General features: G+C 40.9%; 2 protein-coding genes across 7 annotated transcripts; both read left to right on the top strand.

Annotated features, from left to right (window-relative positions):
• Positions 1–1,856: 1,856 nt before the first annotated feature.
• On the top strand, positions 1,857–3,242 carry LOC119024373 (parathyroid hormone-like). Its single transcript, XM_037107122.1, has 2 exons — positions 1,857–1,939; positions 2,320–3,242. Exons 1-2 carry the CDS (start codon positions 1,857–1,859, stop codon positions 2,573–2,575), a joined length of 339 nt encoding a protein of 112 aa, XP_036963017.1. The 3' UTR covers positions 2,576–3,242.
• Positions 3,243–3,381: 139 nt separating this feature from the next.
• On the top strand, positions 3,382–24,131 carry LOC119024372 (BTB/POZ domain-containing protein 10-like). Of its 6 annotated transcripts, none has more exons than XM_037107117.1 (8): positions 3,382–3,538; positions 11,502–11,752; positions 11,891–12,212; positions 13,991–14,093; positions 17,758–17,878; positions 20,070–20,267; positions 21,373–21,483; positions 22,614–24,128. In XM_037107117.1, exons 2-8 carry the CDS (start codon positions 11,566–11,568, stop codon positions 23,102–23,104), a joined length of 1,533 nt encoding a protein of 510 aa, XP_036963012.1. In that variant the 5' UTR covers positions 3,382–3,538; positions 11,502–11,565; the 3' UTR covers positions 23,105–24,128. The 6 variants fall into 6 exon arrangements, with proteins under 6 accessions (XP_036963012.1, XP_036963015.1, XP_036963013.1 ...); XM_037107120.1 differs by having other exon boundaries at positions 3,389–3,538; positions 11,505–11,752; XM_037107118.1 differs by lacking the exon at positions 3,382–3,538 and adding an exon at positions 3,545–3,740 and having other exon boundaries at positions 22,614–24,131.
• The last annotated feature ends 370 nt before the right edge of the window (positions 24,132–24,501 follow it).

Genomic DNA, 24,501 nt, shown 5'->3' with positions numbered 1-24,501 from the left:
GGAACCTATAGCCTCATTCCAGCTAACCAAGACATTATTTGGGGGACTATATTGTTTTTCAGGTAGATATATCAGAAACATGGCAGACGACACTCAAACTATTTCAGATGATCGGTGTGTGGTATGCTGTCAGATAAATAAACTGTAGTACAGAAATGCCAAATTTATTTGATGTAATTTAGACTGAGTATCTCCATTACTTACTTTGGCTGCTGGGATGCAGAGCAATCTTTAAGCATCTTTGTGTTATGTATTTACTGTGCGTAATATCTTAAAATAAACCAATATATCAATACCATATTTTTTTCAAATACTGATGTTGGTATCAACCTCAAAAACCCTCTCATGTTCAGACTCTCCTGTCCAGATAGCACACTGGATGTGAGGGTAAATATGTTCTGCATAAAATGACCAATGGCTTTTCCGCTTTCAGTTGAATAGAAATTGGAGAATTGAATAGAAAAGTGTATATCTGGGTAGCCTACGTCAGGATTCTCCAGATGTTGAGAGATTCTCAAGTTGACACGCAAGCACATGCACACACCACTAATGACCAAGCTAGTGACGGCAACAGCGTCACCCACTGACACACCTCCTGAACCCTTTTGATTCAGGATGTTTTCTCTGACGTCAGGCCAGCTCTTTTCGGGGTGTGAACTCATGAAAACAATGTTAATTCTTGAGTAAAATGCCTATGTAACCAAGACAACTCCTTAATGGTCAATGAGAGTCATAAATCCAAATGCGGGCGCTTTTGTTGTCCGGAGGGCTGGGAGTCGGACAAAAAAAGGTCACTTGAGATGGGGACTAATAGACCCGACTACTCTGAGATAGAGGAAAAATAGTAGCATGCAAAATTAAAAATGTTAATGGTGGTTTTTGCACCTCAGATGTGCTTGGGAAAGTTCTAGCCTTATGTATAAGCCTTTAGGTGAAAGAAGTGTATCTGAATAGCCTATGCTGTATTCACTTTTATCAGAATAACTCATATTTCAACAAACATAAATGTGATAATAAACACTGTCGTGAAAGTTAGAAGAAATGAAATGTCACTGGGCACCAAACCCCTGCAGAAATATCAATAAATCCATTGTTTCATGTCAGGGAAACAGGTATTCCTATAATAAGGTTTGGAATTTTGGTGTTTGTGTGTGTGTGTGTGTGTGTGTGTGTGTGTGTGTGTGTGTGTGTGTATGTGTTCATGCATGTAAGGTGGGTGTGAAGGTATTTGGGTTCATCATGCTCAGCCATTAGTTTGCTCTGGTATGACAGTGGTGAAAGCCTGAAGCTCAAAGGAGGTGTTGTCATTCCTGTCCAGCCCCCTCCAGGAGCTGAAGGTGTGACATCAACAGCAATAATGAGGGCAGCTCATCAATGGCTGGGCCCAGTGGCTATAAAAGGAAGTCGGAGAGTCCAGTGTTTATCATAAGTGCTAGGAGCTATAGCCACCAAACCAGGCTGACTTGACTTTAAACCACGAACACAACTGTTGCTTTGAACAGAGCACAGAGGAGCCACCAGAGGTATGTTCAGCTTGTTTGTCATCAGGGATGTTGGCGAAAACACATCAACTCAAGTTTATTCATTTGTCGATTTTAGTTAATCCTCATTTTTATGTTGATTTCGGGATATATTTGAATGTTTGGTGTGCATGCACAGTTATATATCTTACTAAAAACTGAATGGACTTTGGTTGAGTCTGGTAGCGTGCTCACTCGCTCCAGCATAAGGTTGATGGCCAGACTTTTAAAAATAAGTTAGCTATTTATTTATATATATTTTGCAATATATTTCATGTTATAAAATATTGATTTTTTTTTCATTTATTTTGATTTTAACAGGTCATCAAAGTCAACATGTGCAATCTGGACTATAAAATGGTGTTCATTTCCCTCTGCATTTTACACATCTTCGCTCTCTGTGAAGGGCGCCCCCTCAGGTAACCCTCATCTAAAGGCCTTTCAGATCAATTTCAGATCAACTTCACTACTTCATCATGTGATACCACTTTTAAAACCAAATTGATATTTGGTAAGCTCAGTTGATAAATGGTAAATGTATAGTTAACTAAACAGTGGTTAACAGACACCCTGTTAACAAATAATGAATTGCTCTCTGAGCCATTTAAGTGACTGTTTATCAAAAGTTACAATACATTAATACATTAACAATACATTTACCATTTATAAACGATGTTTATTATAAAGTTAGCTATTGTCTCTTTTAAGTTAAATGTATCAAATTATATCAGTTTTACAAGCAGATCGATTGTTGCTATATTAAACTAACGTAGGTTTTATTTCATGATCCTGTGAACAGGAAGAGGACGGTGAGTGAGGTCCAGCTCATGCACAACCTCGGGGAGCACAAGCAGGTGCAGGAGCGGCGGGAGTGGCTTCAGATGAGGCTCCGGGGCATTCACACAGCTCCGGCCCGCGGCAGCAGCGAGGAGGCGGGCCGGGCGAGGAGGAGGATGCGTCCCGAGGACCTGCCCGACCTGAGCGACCTGACGCCGGAGGAGATCCAGTTCGCGTTGAGCCTTTTGGAAAAGCTCCTCAAGTCAAAGCAGACGTGATTTGTGCTTCATTGTATTTGACCTTCAAAACGGTCGCGCTAACATTTCCAACATCCTTTAGACTATTTTTATTTTTATTTTTTATTTTAGTAACTGTTTTTAGTTTAAATTGTTTCAAGATGTCTGAATGGGTCCCTATTTTTAAAGACTGTAGACCACTTATATTTTGTTTATTTAAACATTTTCACTTTATTTATTTGATGTTATTTATAGATATTGGTGTTGATGATACTATTGAAGGGGAAACTGTGCCTTGACTAGGCAAAGCTTCCCCGTTGTTTGCACTTCTGTTTAATGTTGTAAACCACTCGTAAAGCTGCTTAGTGAAGGAGATAGAGAGCTGGACCAACTGTGTCGTTTATGATTTTATGATTTGACGATGCCCTCATCAATGGGCATTCCTGCCTTTCAATTCATGTACATTTCATTTAGTTTATAGAATATGTGTGATTACATTGCAGACCTATCGATGCTATTTTTTCCTCTCGTATGTTTAGTGTAAAACGGAAAAAAAAATACTTCTATGCACTTCAAAAACATAATGTGTATTTTTTATATGTACACAATGTTTCATTGTATAAGACCGTTTTAATTTTTTTTTTTATAAATAAGCGAAGGGTGTATAATGTGATAAATGTAATTTATTTTAAAAAATGTTTTTTTTTTTTATTGTTGTAAATGGGTAATGAGTAATATTGTTCTCTAAATGTAAGACAGAATAGACAGCTGGGTGAGTGTAGGACATCATCCCTTGCATGTGCGGTTGTCTCGCGAGTTTTCACGTGAACTCCACTCTCCCAAACCAAAATAAAGAATCCTCAGCCAAGTTGATGTGAGCTCATGAAGTAGTGTCTACGAAAACTCCTGGCATTTTGTCTTCCGCGCATTTGAATGATAGCACAGCAGACTGTCTTAACAACCGGGCGAAACGTCTCAAAACGGAATGTAGCCTGACGAAAGGAGGTAAAGGAAAGTTGTTTTAAACTCTTGGTAACAGACTCAGCTAGCTAGCTGGCTAACGATAGCCCCTTACGGCTGGCGAGGTGTTTAGCTTAGCGGTTAACGCTAATTTAACAGCCTAACCAAAAAGTCTAAAATCCTCTTAACCGCTCTAAAGTCTCTGTAAAGCACGATGTTGTCTGACGCTTTGCCTTTGACATCGTTGGTAAGTACTTACACAGTTAGACTCGTAAACACAGTAGCGGTAAATGTATTCGGTATATAACTGTGCCACATTTATGTTTGTAACAGAAGAACTGTCAGTTCATTACATTTAATTGGTACCACCTGGTTAACAGCAGTGAGCGAAGATGTAGGCTAGAAGGTACCTAGTACAAACTGCTGAATGTAACCTACATCCAGCTTATGTGACCGTCGTTGGTCTACTATTAGGAAGTGTGGTGTTAAATTCTTTAGCAATACATTCATGAATCGGTGTCATGTTTCACTCTGTCTAGATTGAGCTAGCTAACGTCCACGGATGCTATGTAAGCCTAACGTAACGCTCAGCAGATGTAACCACGTTTTGTCACAGTTTACATGTCTGGGCATGTCAGTTCCTCTGTGTGTTGATGTCAGCTTTAAATGAACCCCCAGGAGCGTAGGTCACTGGTATCTGCAGGTTTTAGGTAAACTGTGTTCACGCTGTGGCTTTATTATTTGCATACTGCTTGACGGATGATCGATGTCTGATCTTAATTATTTAGCCTACCCCCTAAATTCACCAGACACATTCAATCCGATCGATCATCCCGGAGTGAAATGAATGATACAGGAGATATTACAGAAAACACCAAAGTACTAGTTGTCCAGAGGATATATGTTATTCAGAGAGTCGATGTTTGTAGTACAGACAGATGTCCTTATGGTTAATCCCTTGCATGAACTGAATTCCTGGTGACCATTATCGTAAGAGCTAAAACTCCAGTAAAGCCCGAGGAGACCTACTGATGGCTCCATCTGGACCATGAAATGTAGAAGTGGTGAGGATATGGCCTTATTGGCCTTTGCAAAAAATATAATTGATTTTGTCATACTGTAAATTACAGTAGTCTTATCAGTGCATAACAGCAAAATGCATTCAGCCATGTGCCTCTTATCGTCCAGCCTGGAAGAGCTGATGTAACATGACTTATATGATTGCAAATGAGTCCCCTGGTGTCAAGAAGGTGACACTGCCCAAGCAGCTCCTCTGGCAGAACACAGTTTTGAATCTACCAGTGCCCTTAAAGTGGCACTATGTAGTTTAGGAGAAGAAAACAAACTCAGAATTTTAATATTTAAAATATTAAAAAAGTAATAATGCAAACTTTTTTTTTTTTTTTTTTAATCCATGACTGAATAAATGAGCTGTTCTCAGAGGAAAACAAGTTCCCAGAACACTGTTTGAAGCTAGAAAGGTGGCAAGGTCTGCCAAATATACACAAAGTAAAACTGCATGAAATTGTGTTGCCCTAAGGTGAGTTAATTTAATTTATTCAGTCATGGAACCAAAGGGAATTGATCTGTTTAGTGTGTTGAGGCACATGAAATCAGTCACTGAAGATCTTTGTTGTTTTTGGGAAGAAATGTTAATCAGATGACATAGTGCTCCTTTTAAAGATGGTGGAAAACAGTTTGATTTTGATCATGAGGGTATGTTATAACAGGGCTGCGCTATATATTGATATTTATTCTAATTGTGAGCGAGAGTATACATCATCTTATATTTCGGATATCATGATATCACATCAGGTGTTGTCTTTTTCTGGTTTTAAAGGCTGCATTACAGTAAAGCGATGTCATTTTCTGAACTTACTAGAATGTTTTACTTGTTCTGATACTTACCTTTACCAAATTAGTCATCATATATCAACATTTATCAGAATTCTTTGTGTGTTAATATTAGTTTTGTTAATATTGTGAAAGCACTAAGTCAATCCCACAGTATTGTTGCTATATTGATATTGAGGCATTGATATTGTCAGATATTTTATGATATTCCAATTGCCATGTCATCCAGTTCCTATATTATAATATTACATTTCTAGTTGCAGATTGGCTGCAAACCTGGATTTTAATAGGGACTTCTGATGCTCGTTTAAATACTAGTTATTCAGCTCAACATTTTCAATCGCCTCTATGAAGCATTTTTTGTTTTTTCACTTTCTACATATAACTTTTTTTAATATTCTAAATTTTAGTATTTTTCTATCTTTCTTTTCAGTGGTTTTCAAACGAAGGAAAACTGCCCCAGACAGTCTTTCAGAAAAAAAGGCTTGTTTGGTGCTGCCTTCAAGTGATGTTGGAAATATTCCAGTTTTGTTCTCTTGTTTGAGCTAATTTTTAAAACTAAAACAACACATCAAATGATACATCTGGAAAACATCGGATCGGGGGGTAAATAACTATGTATGTCCCTTACAAAACATGCTATTAATGACATTGTATGTCTGACATTTGTATGTATGTATGTATGTATGTATGTATGTATGTATGTATTTATTTATTTATTTAACTTTACATTGTATATTAAAAGGCCATTTTGTCATAGTTTCTCCAGCTTCCGAACAGAAATTGATTGAGCTGGTGATCAAGGGAAGAATATTTGATTCTGGTGTATTTTCCATAACATTTCCCACGTTACGTTTAGTTGGGCGTTCGGACTACTGCATACAATAATGTTAAATACATCCTGCACTCAATGAAGGCCTATAAGTAAGATCTGTTGTCGCTATTAAGAACCGGCATCCATGAAATGCACTTTTAGTGCAGGCAGCACTCGGAAGGGGGAGCTTACGAGCAGCACGTGAACGCAGCATCGCCCTGATTCAGTCAAGCACGCGGCCATTCACAGTTTAAGGTCCCTCCGGTGACTCTGAATGACTCGCCGGTGCACGTCTCCCTCGCCTTGTAGACACATTTAGAGGTTTTGGTCGAAGCGATTGGATTTTACCAGCGAGTGAAAGTCCAGCTCGAGTGTGTGAAACGATGCTGATGAAGTTGGAAAGTAATGAGCGAGGATGCTGAAGCTGCCGGGAAGCCCGCTTTGTTCGGAGGAGCGCAAGGCTTTTGTGCCGCTGTCATCCCGCAGCTCATCCCCTGCTGCTTTGTCTTCACTTGGCCCTCTGATACCGACCGGTAGGTGCACGTCCGCTTTCAAGCGCGGGGTTTTTTTTTCTGTCTTTGTTTTATTTTTATTTTTTTAGCTTGTCATTGTGCTACATGCGCACACTATCAATACTCTGCTCTTTGTGTGATTTACTGTAAATACAAGATTTCTGTTAGTGTCCTAGAAAGAAGATCTCTGAATGTATTATTATGGGACTCACTTAGGCAGACTACCTTGTACTCAGCACAGAGCAAATACTGATCTTATGATACATAATAGTAATCTTAAGTGTTACATGACATGAGAAATTGATATATTTCCCCAAAGATATATGAAAAAATGAGATGTTATTCATATTGTCATTAAATGGGGGTATTTCGATTCTTAAATCACATATTCAGCATCCTTTTGCTGGATTTCAGCCCAGACTGCTGCAGAGAGCAGATTCCCTGTCTTTGCCCGTCTGTGTGTCGTGTCAGCAGCCCCTAAATAATAGATGGGACCCTCACCCCTTAGGGCTCTCACCTCGTGCTTTTAATAGACTGACAGGGCGCCTTGAGTTATTGTGTCTTGGAAAGGTTGGAGAACTTGGCTTGTATTTATCACATTGAACCTGCATGTGGAGCGCTTGTGAGCACTATAGGCCATTGATCTATTCAGCAAATAACAAGGGAAATGGTGATATCAGAGGCTGGTGCTCAGTAACAGGAAATTAGACAAGTGAAATGTTAGCCCCCTCTAGTTCTTACAGGCTGTGTGAAATCTTGGCTGCTGTAGATTTGCTTTGCCATGTGAAAGATGAGAGGAGCTGCTTGCCCTCAGTGAAATATTGCCTCCTCAGTTCTTTTGTTCCCTCAACCCGGCTGGTCAGGCCACTGGCTGCTTGCCTGTTTGGCTTGAAGGCCACTTTAGTTATTATTACCCGATATCTGCCAAGCATTTAAATCCCATTTGAGATATACCATGCATTCATGCACTGTTAGGCAGTAGTGTTGCAGTTATAGCTTTCTAGATTGCTTAATTGTGGCAGTTTCGGAAAGGAGACCCCCGACAGTATTCTTTTCAGTATAATGTATAAGCATGTCAGAATGAACCACTGCGCTGACTACTGTTCTATACCCTTCAATGAGTTGTCTTGAATGCCATTTTTCTCAAATTTTTAGTGATATTGTCAGTTAGATGGCTGCAGGAAGTCATCCTATGTGCCTGTCAGATGGTCCACCTGAACACAATGAACCAGAAGGGTGTGTGTGTCTGTGTGTGTGTGTGTGTGTGTCTGTGTGTGTGAGCGTGCAATGCCCATCTTTGTGAGCACATTTCTTCCATTCCTCAGCTGCTATCTGTTGTGACCCTTGTCTTCAAGGACATTGCCAGAGTCTGCAGCTATACTGTGAAGCTGACATGTTATGAAGAGAACAAGAACATCCTCTCTGATTTCTTAAATGTACCCTTTGGAGCAGGATTTAAAAGTAAACTAGCACTGTATGCACTGATTTTATTAATGTCTATATTAATAATAAATCCTTTGTACATTACATCCTCTGTGTTGTGTTTATAGATATAATCTTAAGCATCACATGACTGATGAGATGCCATCTACCAAAAATGGGAAATGAATCTATGACCTTGACTGAGTGTAGCTTGGGCAGTTGTGGAAATTCAAGGTGATGTGCAGCCACTGACTGCACTGTTGATGATTTAGTGTCATCTCTCCTGACTGGTCTTGCTACATCTTAGTTGTTTCTGTCTGGGTCTGCCCTCCCAGACAGTTAGCCAGTTAGCCACTCAATCAGTCTGTTAGTCAGCTGCCCACCTACTGGTTGTCCAGCACGTTCAGATGTCAGCCAGTATCCAGGCAGGCTTCTCTCATTACCAGCCTTTGAAGCTATGCCAAAACATTGATGGCCTTTTTAGTGGATGTGGAGCATGGAAACAAAAGAAAGTCCTCTAATTTAATCTTAAAGAGCTGATATGCACTTGATTTCTATTTATTTGTGTGACTCAATGAGATAGTTCAGCGTTTTATGTTTTCGTGGGGGGTTTTTGTGTGTCTGGTCATGTGCTGTGCAGAATAGAAGGGTGTACTCTGGCTCTGTCACCAACTTCCTTTTTATGATTTTTTTTTTTTAAAAAGACCTCTTTCAGTCACTCAACCCTCCTTGCTCCCATTTTCCACTTCTGTGATTCCACGGTCGACAGTAGATGGCCATCATCATATTTCAAATCAGCTCCTCTCAAGAGAGCAAGGCTCTCTTCATTACTGAGATCTAAATGTGTTTCTGCCCTATAAGCTCAACGTTATTGATCAGGTAGCCAGGAGCAATGTCACAGTAGAAGTGAAATGGATACATTCATCAACACAGTTACAGGAATGTAATTCATCTTGATACACCAGACTGGAATTGGTTTAATTTCCCTTTCTTATATCAGCACACGTTTACATTTGGCTACTTGTAGTTGAAGCATGTCACCTGAATATGTGCATTTACCTGATATTTATGTCTGAATGTGTGATTTTGTTATATACTGTTTAGAAAAAAAAACAGATTCAGTCCAAAGAAGACAGTAAAAAATAACAAGTTCTTACATTTAAAGGAACAGTTCACCAAAAAATGAAAATGCATTATCAATGTCTGTCAGTCGCTATCAACCCGCCTGTGCTGATGGAAAGACAGGTGAAGTTTTGTAGTTGCTGGAGCTTCACAGCAAAACTACACAACTGAAGTAGCTGGGGACTTGGAGCAAACGACAACCAAAAACATTAAATGGCTCCATACAGCTTGTACAGTGTAATACAAGTCTTCCAAAGCCTCTGAGATCTCAAATGGATTTGAAAATATGTTTTTTACACCCTTTTAGCCTAGCAGCTATAGTGAAGCTTTCAGCTTTAAAAACATTGTAAATAACATGTTTCAAATCACTTTGGTATCTCTGGGCTCCTGGTGACTTATGCTGGACGAGCTGTAAGTTTTCAAACATGTCCCCATCTTCTTCAGTTGTTTAGTAGAAAGCTGCAGCACTTTTGCTTGAAAAATGACTGAATTGACTTCTCAGTTATCAAAATAGTTTTATTTTCTTTAGTTCAACTAATTGATTAGTTGTTGCAGCTCTATATCTAATACCCCCTTCCATCTTTACTTTCTCTCTTAGTTTCAGATCTTCATATATTTAAAAATTTCCCCACTTGTAACTGCATTGTATAGCTGTCAGAGTCAATAGCATATTATGCATTTGAGTTCCCATGCATTATTGAATTACAGCCTTGGCTGAATAAAACTTTTCATCAGAGAAAGTAACAGAATGGAAAAGGACTGTTTGATGTTCTTAGCAATACAAACTAAAAGATGAAATGTCAAAAGAGTTAAACTAGTCACATAACTTTTTGAGTGTTACTCAAGTGTGTGCGTATATGTGCATTAATGTGTGCATGAGATTGTGTGTTTAAGTCCTTTCTGAAATGGAGGGCAGATATTAGAACAGTTCTCTCAGGGCTGTTTGTCTGTCTCTGGAAAAAACCTTGAATTACAGCAGACCACTCAAGGAAGCATCACTCGCTCCAAGGCTGGAGTGGTTGTTAACCCATCAGTCAAAAAATGTCTGAGGAACAAGCAAACTGTTTCCGTGTGTTGTCCTGTCCCTCACTCAGTTTGTTTCACGTGGATACACTCTCTAATGGATGCTGGGTTCTGTGTATGTGGCTGCAGGCTGAGTGTTTGGTAGTTTGGCGTCGGCCCTTTTTCTGCAGCACTCAGGCGCTGTAAAGGGTTCACATGAGTTGACTGCAGCCCTCTACTTGTTCCTCAGCTCAGCACGCTAAAAAGAAACCCTTTACCCCTGAGCCATTTTTGCACAACTATGCGTGCGAGTGTGCCTAAAGAGGATCTAATCTGAGCTCCGGGTAATCTATCTCATTGTTGCAGGAAATCATGCATCAGTGCTTTGGTTTCTCTGATGAGTAATGTCACCCCCCTTGAGTTGACGTTAAAACTTTTATGGTAGTTTGAAGTTTGGCGTCACAGAAGATTTTTCCGCTTGCTGAATTGTCTGATGATGTTTAACTATTGTGACACAGTTGACTGGTAGTTACGTTTTTTTAATGACTGTCTCTTCTATATCCAGCAGTAGCTTCTTATGTCTGCCACTATATATGATGACACGTAGAAAACACCTGAAAATGTAGAAACGTTTCTTCCAATATTTCAGAAAACTGTCCCTTTATCTGGATCCACACCAAAATGCAGTCTATTCTTGGCTTCGACCTTTCATCCAAGTTTGGTAGAAATCTGTCAAGTTTTTATGTGATAATGTTTTAAAACAGGAAAAAGATAAATGAAGTGGCTCATTGCCACTCGTCCTGTGTATTCCAAGTTTCAAGGTTCCAAACTGATTTGAAATTACATTAGTTCCACCCTTTTCAAGCTGAAATTTTCACTGTAGCTGCTAAGCAAAAAGCATTGGTGCACACCCCGCCTGAAGTTGTGCACTAACTTGACTGTACGTTGATGGTGTAAGTCAAATCAGTTTGCGGTCTTGGTGCATCACGAGGTTTGGATTACACTAACCATGCGTTGAATTGTAACATACAATATTTTGGAGGTTATTATTGTTGCCTATTTTGATGACGCATCTGAAGTCATGTACCTTTGGGTCATCTTTTATTCTTACTAAAACTCAAAGTGAGACCACTTGATATTCTTGTGTCACCAAATATCACCAATAATATTGATCAGTGCAGTCTGAACAACACATTGACTGACATTCAGCACTGTCACTCCAAGTTCTCCAAGTGAAGACATGCTCATAACTTTGACTTTGTTTGTGCTTTCATCTCTCCAGCAGTGACCGACAGTGTGGCTTGTCAGTATTGGACTGCAACCATCACACGCAGCAGGTCAGCACCATGAGTCTGTACGGGGCCGGGGCCAGCAATGGTGCTGTTGGAGGAGCAAGAGAGAGAGTAGGAGCAGAACATTACCGGGAGCAACGGCGACGCTCCAGCGACCGCTCACGTGACTCCTCCCATGAGAGAGGGGAGAGTCAGCTGACGCCCTGCATCAGGAATGTTACTTCTCCCACTCGGCAGCATGGTGAGGACAAAAGAAAGAGGGGAAAAAAAAGAAAAGTCGGAGTCGATTTGCCAAGTCATTGTTTCTTCTCCATTTTGTAACAGCATATTTGACTGAACACTTGCTTCAGTGGTGTTCATGTGTCTTCCTCTCCCTCAGATCGTGAACGTGGCGACGGAGGCTCGTCCTCAAGATCCTCCAGTCCACGACCTCCCAGGGTTTCTCTTCCGTATTCCCATTTTGGAGGGGCCATGATCGGGGGACACATACCTCGAGCTCTTGTTCCTCCTGGAGCAGAGCACCACTCCAAGACAGTTGGCCAAGGACTGTGTGATATGATCTATGTGTATGACCTCAGCAGTAAAGAGGGGCATCGCAGTGGACTGAGATTGGGAGAAAGAGTAACGCTCATTGTGGACAATACAAGATTTGTGGTGGATCCCGCCATCTTCACAGCTCAACCGAACACCATGCTGGGCAGGTAATGACTGACACATTAATTGAATGTACATATGTATAGGTGCCCATGGTGGATGAATTATTTACGGTGCCTTACAGTTCTGAGTCAAAATTGCCAATTGGCTCTTGCTTGTCATTCTATGCTTTATTTGACAGTGCCAGTGGTAAGGTAGTAACAGTACACAGAAGTCATTGTACAGGATGAGTTCAGTCCAAACAATTATTTTGATTTGATTGCATCACACAGCGGTCTAAGTTAGTTTGTTCCAAACTACACTTGCTGCCACCTGAGATAGTTGATGCATCCTGTGGTGCGATAAGCAGTAAACAACATACTCATACATGATTTAATGCAGATCTAATTAAAAATAAATGAAAACATCATATAAATGCCTTTGGCTTCAATAATTTGGCTCTGTCGGCATCGACATCTAGAAGCTGCTTAAAAACACATATCTGGGTGATTCTACTTAAAACGCATTAACATGTTCGATGTGTTTCCACTCGTATACAGCTTTCAAACAACGCAGACCCTCCGTCCTCAACTGATTCACCACTTGCTCTCAAAAATGTTCCCGCACGGCTGATTTGAAAGAAGCAAGCTGGTCCTCTAGTGCCGCTGTCTCATTTGAGCTTGCCATAGTATATAGCACCAGTGCCTTCCTCTTCTGCTTTTGATACCTAATAGCAGTTGGAAAGCAGATTTTAGGCCATTTACTGGATTGAGTGTGGATCAAAACCAGCATAATCTCACCCACTGACATATGGTCTCACAGTAGTGTGACTGAGTCAAATATATTTTTTGTGTGACTGCATGCACAAAACAGTGACTTCATTATGCCATGATGGTTCGGTATGAATACATGTATTCTTCATGGACAGTATTGATAGACAGGAATGAAGGGGGAGAGAGAGGGAATGGCACGCAGCAAATGGCTGCAGTGATATGCGCAGGGTAAGCCACTGAAGTGTGTGTGAAGTGTGAAATAGTTGAGTGTGATATGTGAGTTTTCAAATCTTGCTGCTGGGGACAGTGTGCTGCAACAGCTAGATATAAACTGTAAAACCATACTCCAGGATGTATATAACAGTATTATTAATTCCCATTAATAATGATGATAAATAATACTGTTATTAGATAATAATAACAGTATTATTATTTCCCTTTAAGCTTTACTAAAGAGGATATGTATTTTGGATGTTTTATCTTTTCTCCTTTCACTCTACCTACCATCTGCCATTCCCTGAAGCTAAAAGCTTTAACTGTGTTGGTGCTGAAAGAACAGCTCCCCCTATTTAGTGTCCTCTCATATCCCAAAACATTCCAGCAGACTTCTTGCAAAATTTGACCTCAGTGTTCACCCTGTGAAATGCAGTTCTGATGCAGCCAATTCCCTCAATAATGGTCTAGTGTTTGCCACTTAACAATAAAACAGCAGATGGTGTTTTATTGGTGGTATGTGGTGTATATATAAATGTGTGAATGTTGGTTATTAATAATTTGTTGATGCCAAATAATTCACATAGACTTTTCTGTAATGAATAAACCATGAAATCAGTTGGGACCATTTTTCTTCCCAGCACAGCCATTTAAATGGAGATTTGTTGTGATTTAGTATGTCTTTATTGAAGTTCTTTTGACGACTATCATTTTCAAGCCAAACCTTTTTCTTTTGTGATTACAAGAAAGTATAAAAGCTTCAGAGTCTTCAGAATTTTGCATTGTTCCAGTTTTGAAGCTGATCAGACCGTGATTCCAACAGCAACAATGATCTCATCTGTTGTATTCTTTTCTCTCAGGATGTTTGGTTCTGGGCGGGACAACAACTTCACACGGCCCAATGAAAAAGGAGAGTTTGAGGTGGCTGACGGGATCAGCTCCACTGTGTTCCGAGCCATTCTGGTGAGTGCTGAGTTTAGGTCTTCATCTGTGACGTTCTGACGTTTTTAGCTCAGAACAGCTCTATACACTCTGCCAATGTTTGTTCTGTATAATACTGTATCTCTCCCTCCCATCTTCATGCTTTTTATGTCTTCTCTCTCGACCTCTTTGCCTTTTCCTCATCACACTTGGCTATACTCTTTCTTTTTCTTGTTTATTCTCTTTTTTTGTTTGCTCCTTCCCTCTTTCCTACACCGTTCTTCTTCCCTCTTCCTATTTCTCTAATCATTTTGTCCTTCTTTCCTCCCTCCTCTGTCAATGGTACAGTGGGTTCAGAACCTTTCTGAAACATTAACTGCATTTCCCATGTTTTATTCACTTCTTACCCATCTCCCCCATCCTTCCATTTATATTACACTCAAGATGTCTCACAATACTCATACCACCACCTCTCCCTATCTCTGTGGCTGTTCCTTTTTCTGCCACTCTTCTCTTCCACTCCATTGGTCCATCACTGCCGCTTGTACCGGCAGGGGAGTTCAGCTCAGTCTTATGTGGAAGCCCTCCTTCTGTTTGGAATTTTCAGTTCAGCTACAGTTTTGGCACCACATGAAGTTTTTTGCCAGACTAGATACCACCAATTTCATTTCATTCTTAGTTATGTTTTCTAATCAAAATTCCAAGTTATGAGATTAGCTGTGCATTCCCTGATTCAAAAAAAAGTTGGAAGCTGTGTAAAATGTCGACATGCAATCACTTGGTTTAATGGAATGTTTCTGAGCCCATGCAGTAATATCCTTTATGCAATCATGTGTTTGAAAAAGTGGTTAAGGCTGTGATTGGAAAAAATATAGGATATTTAAAACACAGGATTTCTATTAGAACCAGCAGAAAGCTCTGTTAAGTTCAGAAAGTGACATCACTGTGATGTAGCATTTAAAACCAGGAAAAGACAACACTTATGTCATATCGTGATAAGAACCATATCCCAAATCTCAGACAATACATGGTGAAATATCAAGATGATAATGATAATGTATACTGATTGAAAAATATTGATCTGTTACCTAGCCCTACGGTCATCATAGTGTGGGTTGTTGAATTGAATCACTTGATACTGTGATGTGTTCAGAATATTTTGCTTCTCTTAAAAATCTCCCAGTATAATCTAATACAACACCACTACAAATACAGCCTTATAGTGTACCATAGAGTCCACATAGTACAACTGAAAGTATGTGGTCCAGGATGCAACAAACTTGGTTGGAATCTGGCTGCCAGCCGTTCCTGTGCGTCATTCCCCTCTTGTCCTCCACACTTCCTGTCTGCCTCCCTACTGTGTTGCCCCTGTCAGACATGCACCTTGTTATGCAAGTATGAAAGTAGATGACAACAAATCAATTGAATAAACCATGAAAGACTTGATGAGCCAAGTTTAAATTGTGCCAAGTTCATGGACGAATAAATGAATATCCAGCATAATGCTGTCTTAAATAGAAATGAAACAACTCCCACCCTAGTGTGTTGATATGCAGTGCTTGTGTCAGAAAAAAGTGCTGCCTACATTAAATGGTGAAACTGAGAAATTAAAATTGATAATTCCCCAGAAGTGAGGTCGAGCAAGCGTCCCTCGCACCTAAGATCGCCAAGGAAGGTCATTCCATAAGTATTAAGATCCATCAGTGATGCATCCTTTTTCCTTCATATTAGAACTGCTTGAATTCAACAGAGGTGTCACCTCACCCTCACTAGCACAACCTGCCAGATATCACCTTAACACGTGTCTCTATAAATGTCCTGGCATGTCTCAATACAGCCATAAGGAACATAAAAAATCACTTGTGTTTGACTGACAAGAAAAAATTAAGCCAGCTTTATTTTTATAGCCAAACAAAAAAAAAAATCATATATGACATTACAGCCGTTACATTATGTACAGTCCAGGACAACCTCTCTCTTTAGACCATCATTTCAAGTAAGAAAAACCTTCCCAAAAACCCCTTTGAGCTAAGAAACCGCTAAGGAAACTGATTCACCGTCTGATCCAGCATCACATGAATGGATGTAGCATGCATTGTTACATATTCTGTGCCTGAAAGGGGCTTGCAGCCAAATAAAGTCCAAAATGCCACACGAAAAAGTCTAAAACCTGAGTCAACACACAAACAGCTGAAGTATTTTAGAAAGCCGTCTCACCACAAGATCCATTTATCAGCTGTTTTTCTAGGTGTCAATCATATCAAATTTGCCCAGTTGTCATGAAAATCCAACATGGATGAAAAGCCTGTGAATTCATCTACAGCAGTCTGCTGATAGTGCCCATGAGATTGGATTGATAAAAGGTGGTGGTGAGGTATTTCTGTCATCTACTGTTTCCGAGGTCAAGAATAAACTTTGAATGTCGAATGAAGTATTCATTCAAGACCGGACTTCTTATAGAAGATAATATTTACAGTATTGTTACAGTTTATAGGGTTTTTAATGCTCACCTGCATTTTCATTTCAATTACTACTGTCATCACAACATGACTTGGAGATTGATTGATCTATATACAGTTGAACACTGTATTGCTGAAATCATTTTGGCCGTAAGCATAGGAGTCATTTCATTCCATTGGATTGGCATTTATACTGAACATCCAAGACACCTTAAGGATAATTTGCAATATGTAAACTAATAACAATAAATCATTTCTAACTGATAAAACTCTTTTACTTACAAAAAAGTACATATATACACTAGTTTATACTTTGTTGCAACCAAATTCTGATTAATTGTAGCAGCAATAGTTATGTAGTTTTATCGTATCTAGAAGTTGTTTTATCGTGGTGAATATATCTTTAGGGCTAAAAACAACAACTTTTGAGTTTAGATTTTCCCAAGAAAGACTATTTGAATGTCAGCTTCAAATGGCTGTTTCATTCATTAATTTCACAGTTTCAAACTCATTGGAACAGATTTTATCTTTTAGTCCTCCAGCGCGAATACAAAATATTCCTGAAAGCATTCCTGGTGAGCGTTTGTTGATATGTGGCTCCCAAACTGTTTGTGGCAAGTGCAAAACCCTCCATTCACCCCAGGCCTTTGGTGATGCACTCACAAAGACAGAGTAATTGCTTGATTGTGGTTATGGCATAATGTATTCTGGCATGAGTACGTAGGGACTGAACAAAACCCAAGGAGACAACTGAATGAGTGAAGCACAGGACAGGACAGGAGTAAGAGTGGTGCCTGTGTTGGAACCTGCAGTGTTTGAGTACAAACTGAGAGTCAGAGTTGACGGAGGCTGCACAGAGTCCGGGAGGGGAGGGGAACTGGAGCAGTAGAGGAAAGTGACGTTGCTAGCTTTTGCTTTCATCACCATTTGCTCTCCACACCCCTTCCTCTATTCTCTCTCTCTCTCTCTCTCTCTCTCTCTCTCTCTCTCTCTCTCTCTCTCTCTCTCTCTCTCCCTCTCTCTCTCTCCTGTGACTTCTGGTGGATTTTATTTTCATCACCGCCCTCTCACTCTCCTAGCCTCCCCTCCCCTCCCCCCCTCTCTCTCTCTGTCTCTGGCGGCAGTGTGAGTGGAGCGGCATCAATAATGGCGTCTTGTTTTTTCTCCCATGCCTGCGCGTGAATGCCTGCCATTCTGCCTGTGTCTTCCTGTGTGTGTGTGTGCGCGTGCATTGCTGAAAATGGCAGGATTACTACAAGTCGGGGATTATCCGTTGCCCTGATGGCGTTTCCATTCCCGAGCTGAGGGAGGCATGTGACTACCTCTGCATCTCCTTCAACTACAGCACCATCAAGTGCAGAGACCTCAGTGAGTACACGCTGCTTGTTTAGCTCTAACTGTCATATTTACTCTGCGAAGTGAGCAGAGCTGCAGACTGATGTAGCTGCTGGACGCTGGTGAGTGTGGAGCTCAGATCGTTGTCTTTGTTATTGTGTAAGTGCATTAGTGAGGAACACAAATAGACTTTGCCTGTTTTGTTTTTATTACAGAATGTGTCACATCACTGCATATTTGATGAGTATAGACAGCTTCAAACTTATTTTCATCAGCAATCAGTTGGCAGTAATAAGTCAGTGATATTGCTGATATGCAGAATGGTGACATTACTGTAGCTGTGACTGTAAATATAGCAGAGCAGTCAGAGCTAAAAGTAGGCACAGTACATCCATGATTAGTGTATGGAGACAGGCTGATGTTGCCGTTTGTCTGCATCAGTGTTGTTTGCGTACATTCATTCAATGATGCATCATGTCTATGTGTGTTTTTTTGACATAAGTGCTGTTATTGTGCACGTTTGTGCTTCTTGTTTGTGTCTGTGAGTGTGTGGGAGGAGCAGCTCGCAGGCTGCTGCTGCTGTGTTCGTGTGTTAGTGTGTGTGTGTCAGACTCTAAGTAGGTCATGATTAGCTGTAAGATTTAGTGCTTGTTATGTAAGTGTATGAACAAAAATAAGGAGAGCAGGTTCTGTTCTTTTACCAACAATATGTGATTTTCAGGGGTTTCCATCTTTAGTTGCTGCTTTTTGTGTTTTTTCTGTTATTGTTTTGTAGTTTGACCTAAATTCTCCTCTGTTCTGGATAGAGCTACACAAAGGCTGCACATATAAAACGTGTTTTCTGTTTGTATATTAATTTACATTCAGAGATTCATTATATCTGAAATTACTTACAATTAATATGTCTAAGCAGTTCTACACAGGTAATATTTAGGTCATAAGTGGTGCAGTACTGTGTGAACATCATCAGCTGTACAGCTAGATGATTTGGTCTGAAGAAGACATACTGTAATATTACTATGGTAATATCTCCTCCTGTGTGTAAACTGAGCTCAAATACTTTACAATGACAGTTATAGATACAAGAGCATTTACTTTCAGAACAATGCATGAATGAGAAGAGTAGAACAATGGTATTGATTACCTTGTCATTCCTTACTTCAATAGTACTCAGTAATCAGTAGCTCAGCCTGCTCAAACTATGTCCAATCATGATTTTCTACACTGTCTTCTTCTTCTCTCCCTTTTTTGGCAGCATTGTTGCAATTCTTGGTGCATTAACGCTGCTTGTTGATCAGTGAAATAGTGTAATATCACATGACTCATATGCTCGTGCGACTTTATACACATGCACGAGAACAAACAAAACATACACTTAAAAGGCTCTGTAGCACCTTTATGACTGTTACACTCAAAATCCTCAAACACATAATATGTAGGTGTGTTGTGAGGCAGATATTCAGAGAGCAATTGTTGATGCATCAACATTTTTTAGATCTATACATGATTTTCTCCCTGTGACTGCTTGTTACTTGATTACAGTGTCTGTAATGATCCATTATCAGCTGAAATAGAAACAACTTTCTACTCACACTGAGCCATTCTTACCAAAGCTTAAGAAGTGGCCTAGCTTCCAGTGTAAACATGACACATGTTTATATCTGTTACATTTCACCATCCAGTTGGTTCAGCTATAGGAAACATACAGCTTGGTCTTAATGGGGATTATGATTGCAAGAACAGGGTTTTAATTTTCAGGTTTTTGACTTTTCTGAATCAAGAGGCAGCCTTTTTTAAGAGTAAATAACTGATTCATTCCTCAGTCCTGCTTTTTATTATTATTTTTATTAATTGTAATTGAAATGAGCGTGGCCAAGTGCACAAATGACCACTTCCTTGATGGGTTGACAGTATTTTGAGGTTTTTTTTTCCTTGTATGCTTGGACATGTGCGTTTTCCTCAGTGTGAATATATGCAGAATCTGTGATGTGTTTTGAATGGAAACATTATTGGGGGACAAACAGTAAGTTATTCAAGCTACTTAACAGTATACATGAAATTTCAGTTTCAAGTCTGAAAGTTGAATGGATTGGATGGATGGACACTTATTTAATTTCCCATGGAGGCACATAACTTTTCTCAAACTTAAAACAGCACATGGCCACCCTAGGTGCTGTAGGAAGAGCGTGACCCAGCAGTGTCCTGTATCCCCCCCCCTCCCCAGGCGCCCTGATGCACGAGCTCTCTAACGACGGGGCCCGGCGTCAGTTTGAGTGTTACCTGGAGGAGATGGTGCTGCCGCTGATGGTGGCCAGTGCTCAGAGTGGAGAGAGGGAGTGTCACGTGGTGGTGCTGACTGATGACGATGTGGTGGACTGGGATGAAGAGTACCCGCCACAGATGGGAGAGGAATACTCACAGAGTAAGATTGTTCCACCATAACTGATGCTGGAGCTGATCGTACTATTTTTACTATATATACCTATCTAACCCAGCTGCTCAGGTTGTGGATACAATATGTCAGCCTCAACGCCCAATCTTGACATTTTTAAACCTCCAAAAGACTTTTTGTCATTGACGGGCCTTCAGTCATGTCTGAGCCCACCTGCTGCAGATGAAGCAAGCACTCTTTTTCTCCTCAGGCTGAATAGAATCTCAGTAAAAAGAATAAGAACATGCAGGAGGGAAGCTATGATTTAAAGGATAAGTCTGGTGATTATATATATTTTGTTTGTTTAAAAAATGAATCTCCTAACAAATATTGTCTGTGTATTCATTTGTCTGTGTCATAGAGCTCCATTGTTATCCAAAAACTCTCACATCAATGAGTCACACTGTTGCACTGTGTTCCACATACACCATGTTACTGCAGTAAAAACTCACCAGTGGCCTCATAACAGGAACATTTCATGCTTCTCCTGTTTTTTAAATTTAAAATAAAATCCTATGTTCCTATTACTTCCAATTCCTTAGCATAGCATACTATCTCAGACCTTGTATCTTATCTTTGCTTAAAGAGTCTTAAGTTTAACTGTGAACTCTTCATCAGTGGGCCCTCATCCTGTCATGCCTTTCAATAATCTGGTATATGTGTTATTCATGTTGTTCCCCTTGTCACTGTCATTGCCGCAGACTTAACCAGTGGTGCTGCCACTTTTGGTAGTAATTATGAATGTAGGAGAAGTCAAGCCAAATTCTTCAGTTAGGACAGTTTGATAATAGCTACAATCCTGTCTAGGATAAGATAGGATTTATTCCTAAAGAACGCTGGGAAACATCCCTCTGTAACACGATGCATCCTAAACTGAGATAAAGTAGGATTTCATATTCAGGACGTTTCTGTAACGATGCCCCAGCGGATCTGCAGCTGGATACAAATCTACTATTTCTTCCTGTTTTAATAACGTTTACTTGAAACTCCATTGACCAGCTGTTTTGGGAAATCAGGAAACCTTTTCAGAATCTTCAAACAAGGTTGAAGGTTGTGCAGTGGATTCAGGTGTTGAATGTCCCTCTTTCCTCTACAGTCATCTACAGCACCAAACTGTACCGCTTCTTCAAGTACATCGAGAACAGAGACGTGGCCAAATCAGTGCTGAAGGACAGAGGACTGAAGAAGATCCGACTGGGAATAGAAGGTACTGACTGACTCAAAGTGTTTTCGTTTTTCACGTATTCTCCAAATGTGAAGAAAGTATTCAGTGAGAATGATGAACTTGGAGCTTACTGGCCATCAGTAGAGTGAAGAGTGCAGAGAAGATGTTCCTGTATTTCACAGCATGCTCATTTAGTCTGGAGGCAGGACGCTGGATGAATTATCTGGGTCATTTTACAGCAGTACGGATCAGAGCACACATTTCAGACCCTGACCCTTTGATTTCCATAGAGCTCTGTCTTCAGCTGTTTTCTCCACTGTAGCGAACACAACACCATCAGACGCTGAGTTGAAAAACAAAAGGGTGCTGAAGAAAGATCAGTTTTGGGTCATGGCAGCAGTTCCAAGAATACTGGAACTTTCCCCTAGGGCCGCAGCAGGAAACCTTTAACTTTTAACATGATTGGGCTTTATTGTGTATGTGCACACACCAGGGATGATGTCAGCACACCGTGAAAGTCTTAATGGCTGGCTCTGATGCAAGAATTTCCACAACACCAATAAAAGGCTCTCTAAAAGTGTGTTTTTAATCAAATGTCAAACCTGAGCAGTAGCTCAAAGCTAAAATACTTGAATGAATAATTTGCAGTTCTACAGGTGATCATGTGCCCAAATATTTCCCAGCCAGGATCATTTCCCAAAGCCTTCAGCCGTTGCCTGGTAACTGGAGCTGGCCAAGAAATAGTCCGACCCCCCTAAAAAACGATAGATGGATATAAACTAATGAGATTGAACATGTTAGTGAGTGACTTCCATAGAGGACAAGAGATTGTTGTCAAATAATCATTCTCTCTGTTTCTTTCAAAACCACATCAAACAGCATGTTCACATGTAAACTTCTTTTTTCTTGTTAAAGCTCCTTCAATGTTTGTTTACTGTTTACCCTAACCTTTATTCCTTAGGACTAAGCCTGTATGTGTTCAGAAGAAGCAGCTTCCCCCCTTTCCATTTTGTAATAAGCTAAACTAACCATCTGCTAGCTCCTGCTGCATATATACTGTACAGACATGAATGGTGTCCATCTTCACATCAAACCTGGCAGGAAAGGAAATGAGCAGATTTCACAAATTGTCAAATGTATTTTGTTAATTTGTGTCATTTTGTTTCCTTCAGGATATCCAACCTATAAAGAGAAAGTGAAGCGGCGTCCTGGAGGTCGTCCAGAGGTCATCTACAACTACGTCCAGCGTCCTTTCATCCGCATGTCCTGGGAGAAGGAGGAAGGGAAGAGCCGCCATGTGGATTTTCAGTGTGTCAAGTCCAAGTCCATTACCAACCTGGCTGCGGCCGCCGCCGACATTCCCCAGGACCAGCTGGTGGTCATGCAGCCTACAGGGCCGCAGGTGGACGAGCTGGACACTCTGCCGCAGCCACCAGGCGTCAACGACCCCTACCAGCTGCCGCTCGGCCAGGGGCCAGAGAGCAACGCTGGCCCTCAGCTATCGCAGGGCTACGAAGGCCTGAACCAGCAGGCTCAGGACAGTCCGAGTCAGGCGGCACACGGCCTGGCCCACGGCAACCAGCAGCAGCAGCAGGGCGGCAGCCACACTCAGGCCACGTACCACTACGAGCCGGACCCCGACACACCGTCACCCTCTGCCTGAGCCAGGCTGCACTGACTCCCTCCTCCACTGCTGTGTTCACACCTACAGCAACAAGGGCCTAATTTATCATTACACCAAGCTCAAACACTATCACACTGAAAAACTTCCTCTCTGAGCGTCCATTGATTGAACTCGCAGTCCCTCTACAAAGTATATGAAAAGGTGACATGGGTAGTTAAGCTAAGCTAAGAAGCACAGAACCTGGTTGGCCTTCAACAGCCAATAAGCACACAGTTTAACCTCCCAGCAGAAAGTTCAAGCACTTCTGGCCACTTGTTGCTTTCAGTGTGAACACAGACTCTGTTCAAATACAGCCTGCTCCCACTCCTCTTCCTACTCCTCTTCCTACTCCTACTCCTCCCTACCCCACCTCCTCCTCCTGAGTGGCAAAACACCACTTTGCCTTGTGTTGCACCTCTGCTGCAGCCTCTCTCAGTCAACACAGCGTCCGAATGAACGAGAAAAGTTTCCAGCCAAGGACGGACGACGCACATCAGCAGGACTCCTCACCCACCTCAGTTCACTCTTTGTTTTCATTTATCTGACCAAAGTGACAGAGTTCAGTTGCATTCTGTGTGCATGATAAAAGACGGAGTGTTGTATTTCATTATAATGAAGCGTGTGTGTGTGTGTGTGTGTGTGTGTGTGTGTGTGTGTGTGTGTGTGCGCTGCTAGGATACTGTACCTCACTGGGTACGTGGATTTCAGTGCCTCTTCAGAGTTTATTTGGGTGCGAGTTAAGTTGGCTGTGAACATTCACTCTGCCCAGCTCAGTGAACGCCTTGATGAAAGGATTTTTGTTTTATATGTTTATAAGAAAATGTTCCATTCCTTCTGTTCTTTAAACCAGTTGATTTGGTTCCCAGTTTACATTGCGTCCTTGTTTTCACTTGTTCGCTCCTGTTTGCGTCCTGGCTGACCTGCACAGGTTCATCACCACCGCTGTGAGCACACAGGATGTCAGAAGAGATGTCAAAAGATGTTAAACACAATGTTTTTTCTAATAAATGGTATTCACAACACTCGTCTCAGATGACTCGATTCCTTATTTTAAAGGACCCGTTCACCTAAAAAGGAAACTGCAGTAGTAACCCACTCGCGCTCGTGCTGATGGAAAGTCAGGTGAAGTTTATTTGCCCACCAACCATTGCTGGAGCTTCACAGCAAAACTGTGGCAGCATTCTCCGTCAACTGAAGTCAGTGGGGACTTGTTTTACAACACAAAAAAATAACTAATTAAATGGCTCCATGTTCAGCCCTCACAGGCTTCAGTCATACATGTGATGTGTTCACTCATCAAGACATGCATGACTGCGCGAGACTGGACTACAATAAAGAAATGCATTTTGATTACCTCTGCAGTCTGTAATGTTATAATAAAGTAACTGTTTTACACA

This window comes from Acanthopagrus latus, chromosome 8, assembly GCF_904848185.1.
Source record: "Acanthopagrus latus isolate v.2019 chromosome 8, fAcaLat1.1, whole genome shotgun sequence".
NCBI lineage: Eukaryota > Metazoa > Chordata > Actinopteri > Spariformes > Sparidae > Acanthopagrus > Acanthopagrus latus.
This window is presented reverse-complemented; position numbering and strand designations above follow the sequence as displayed.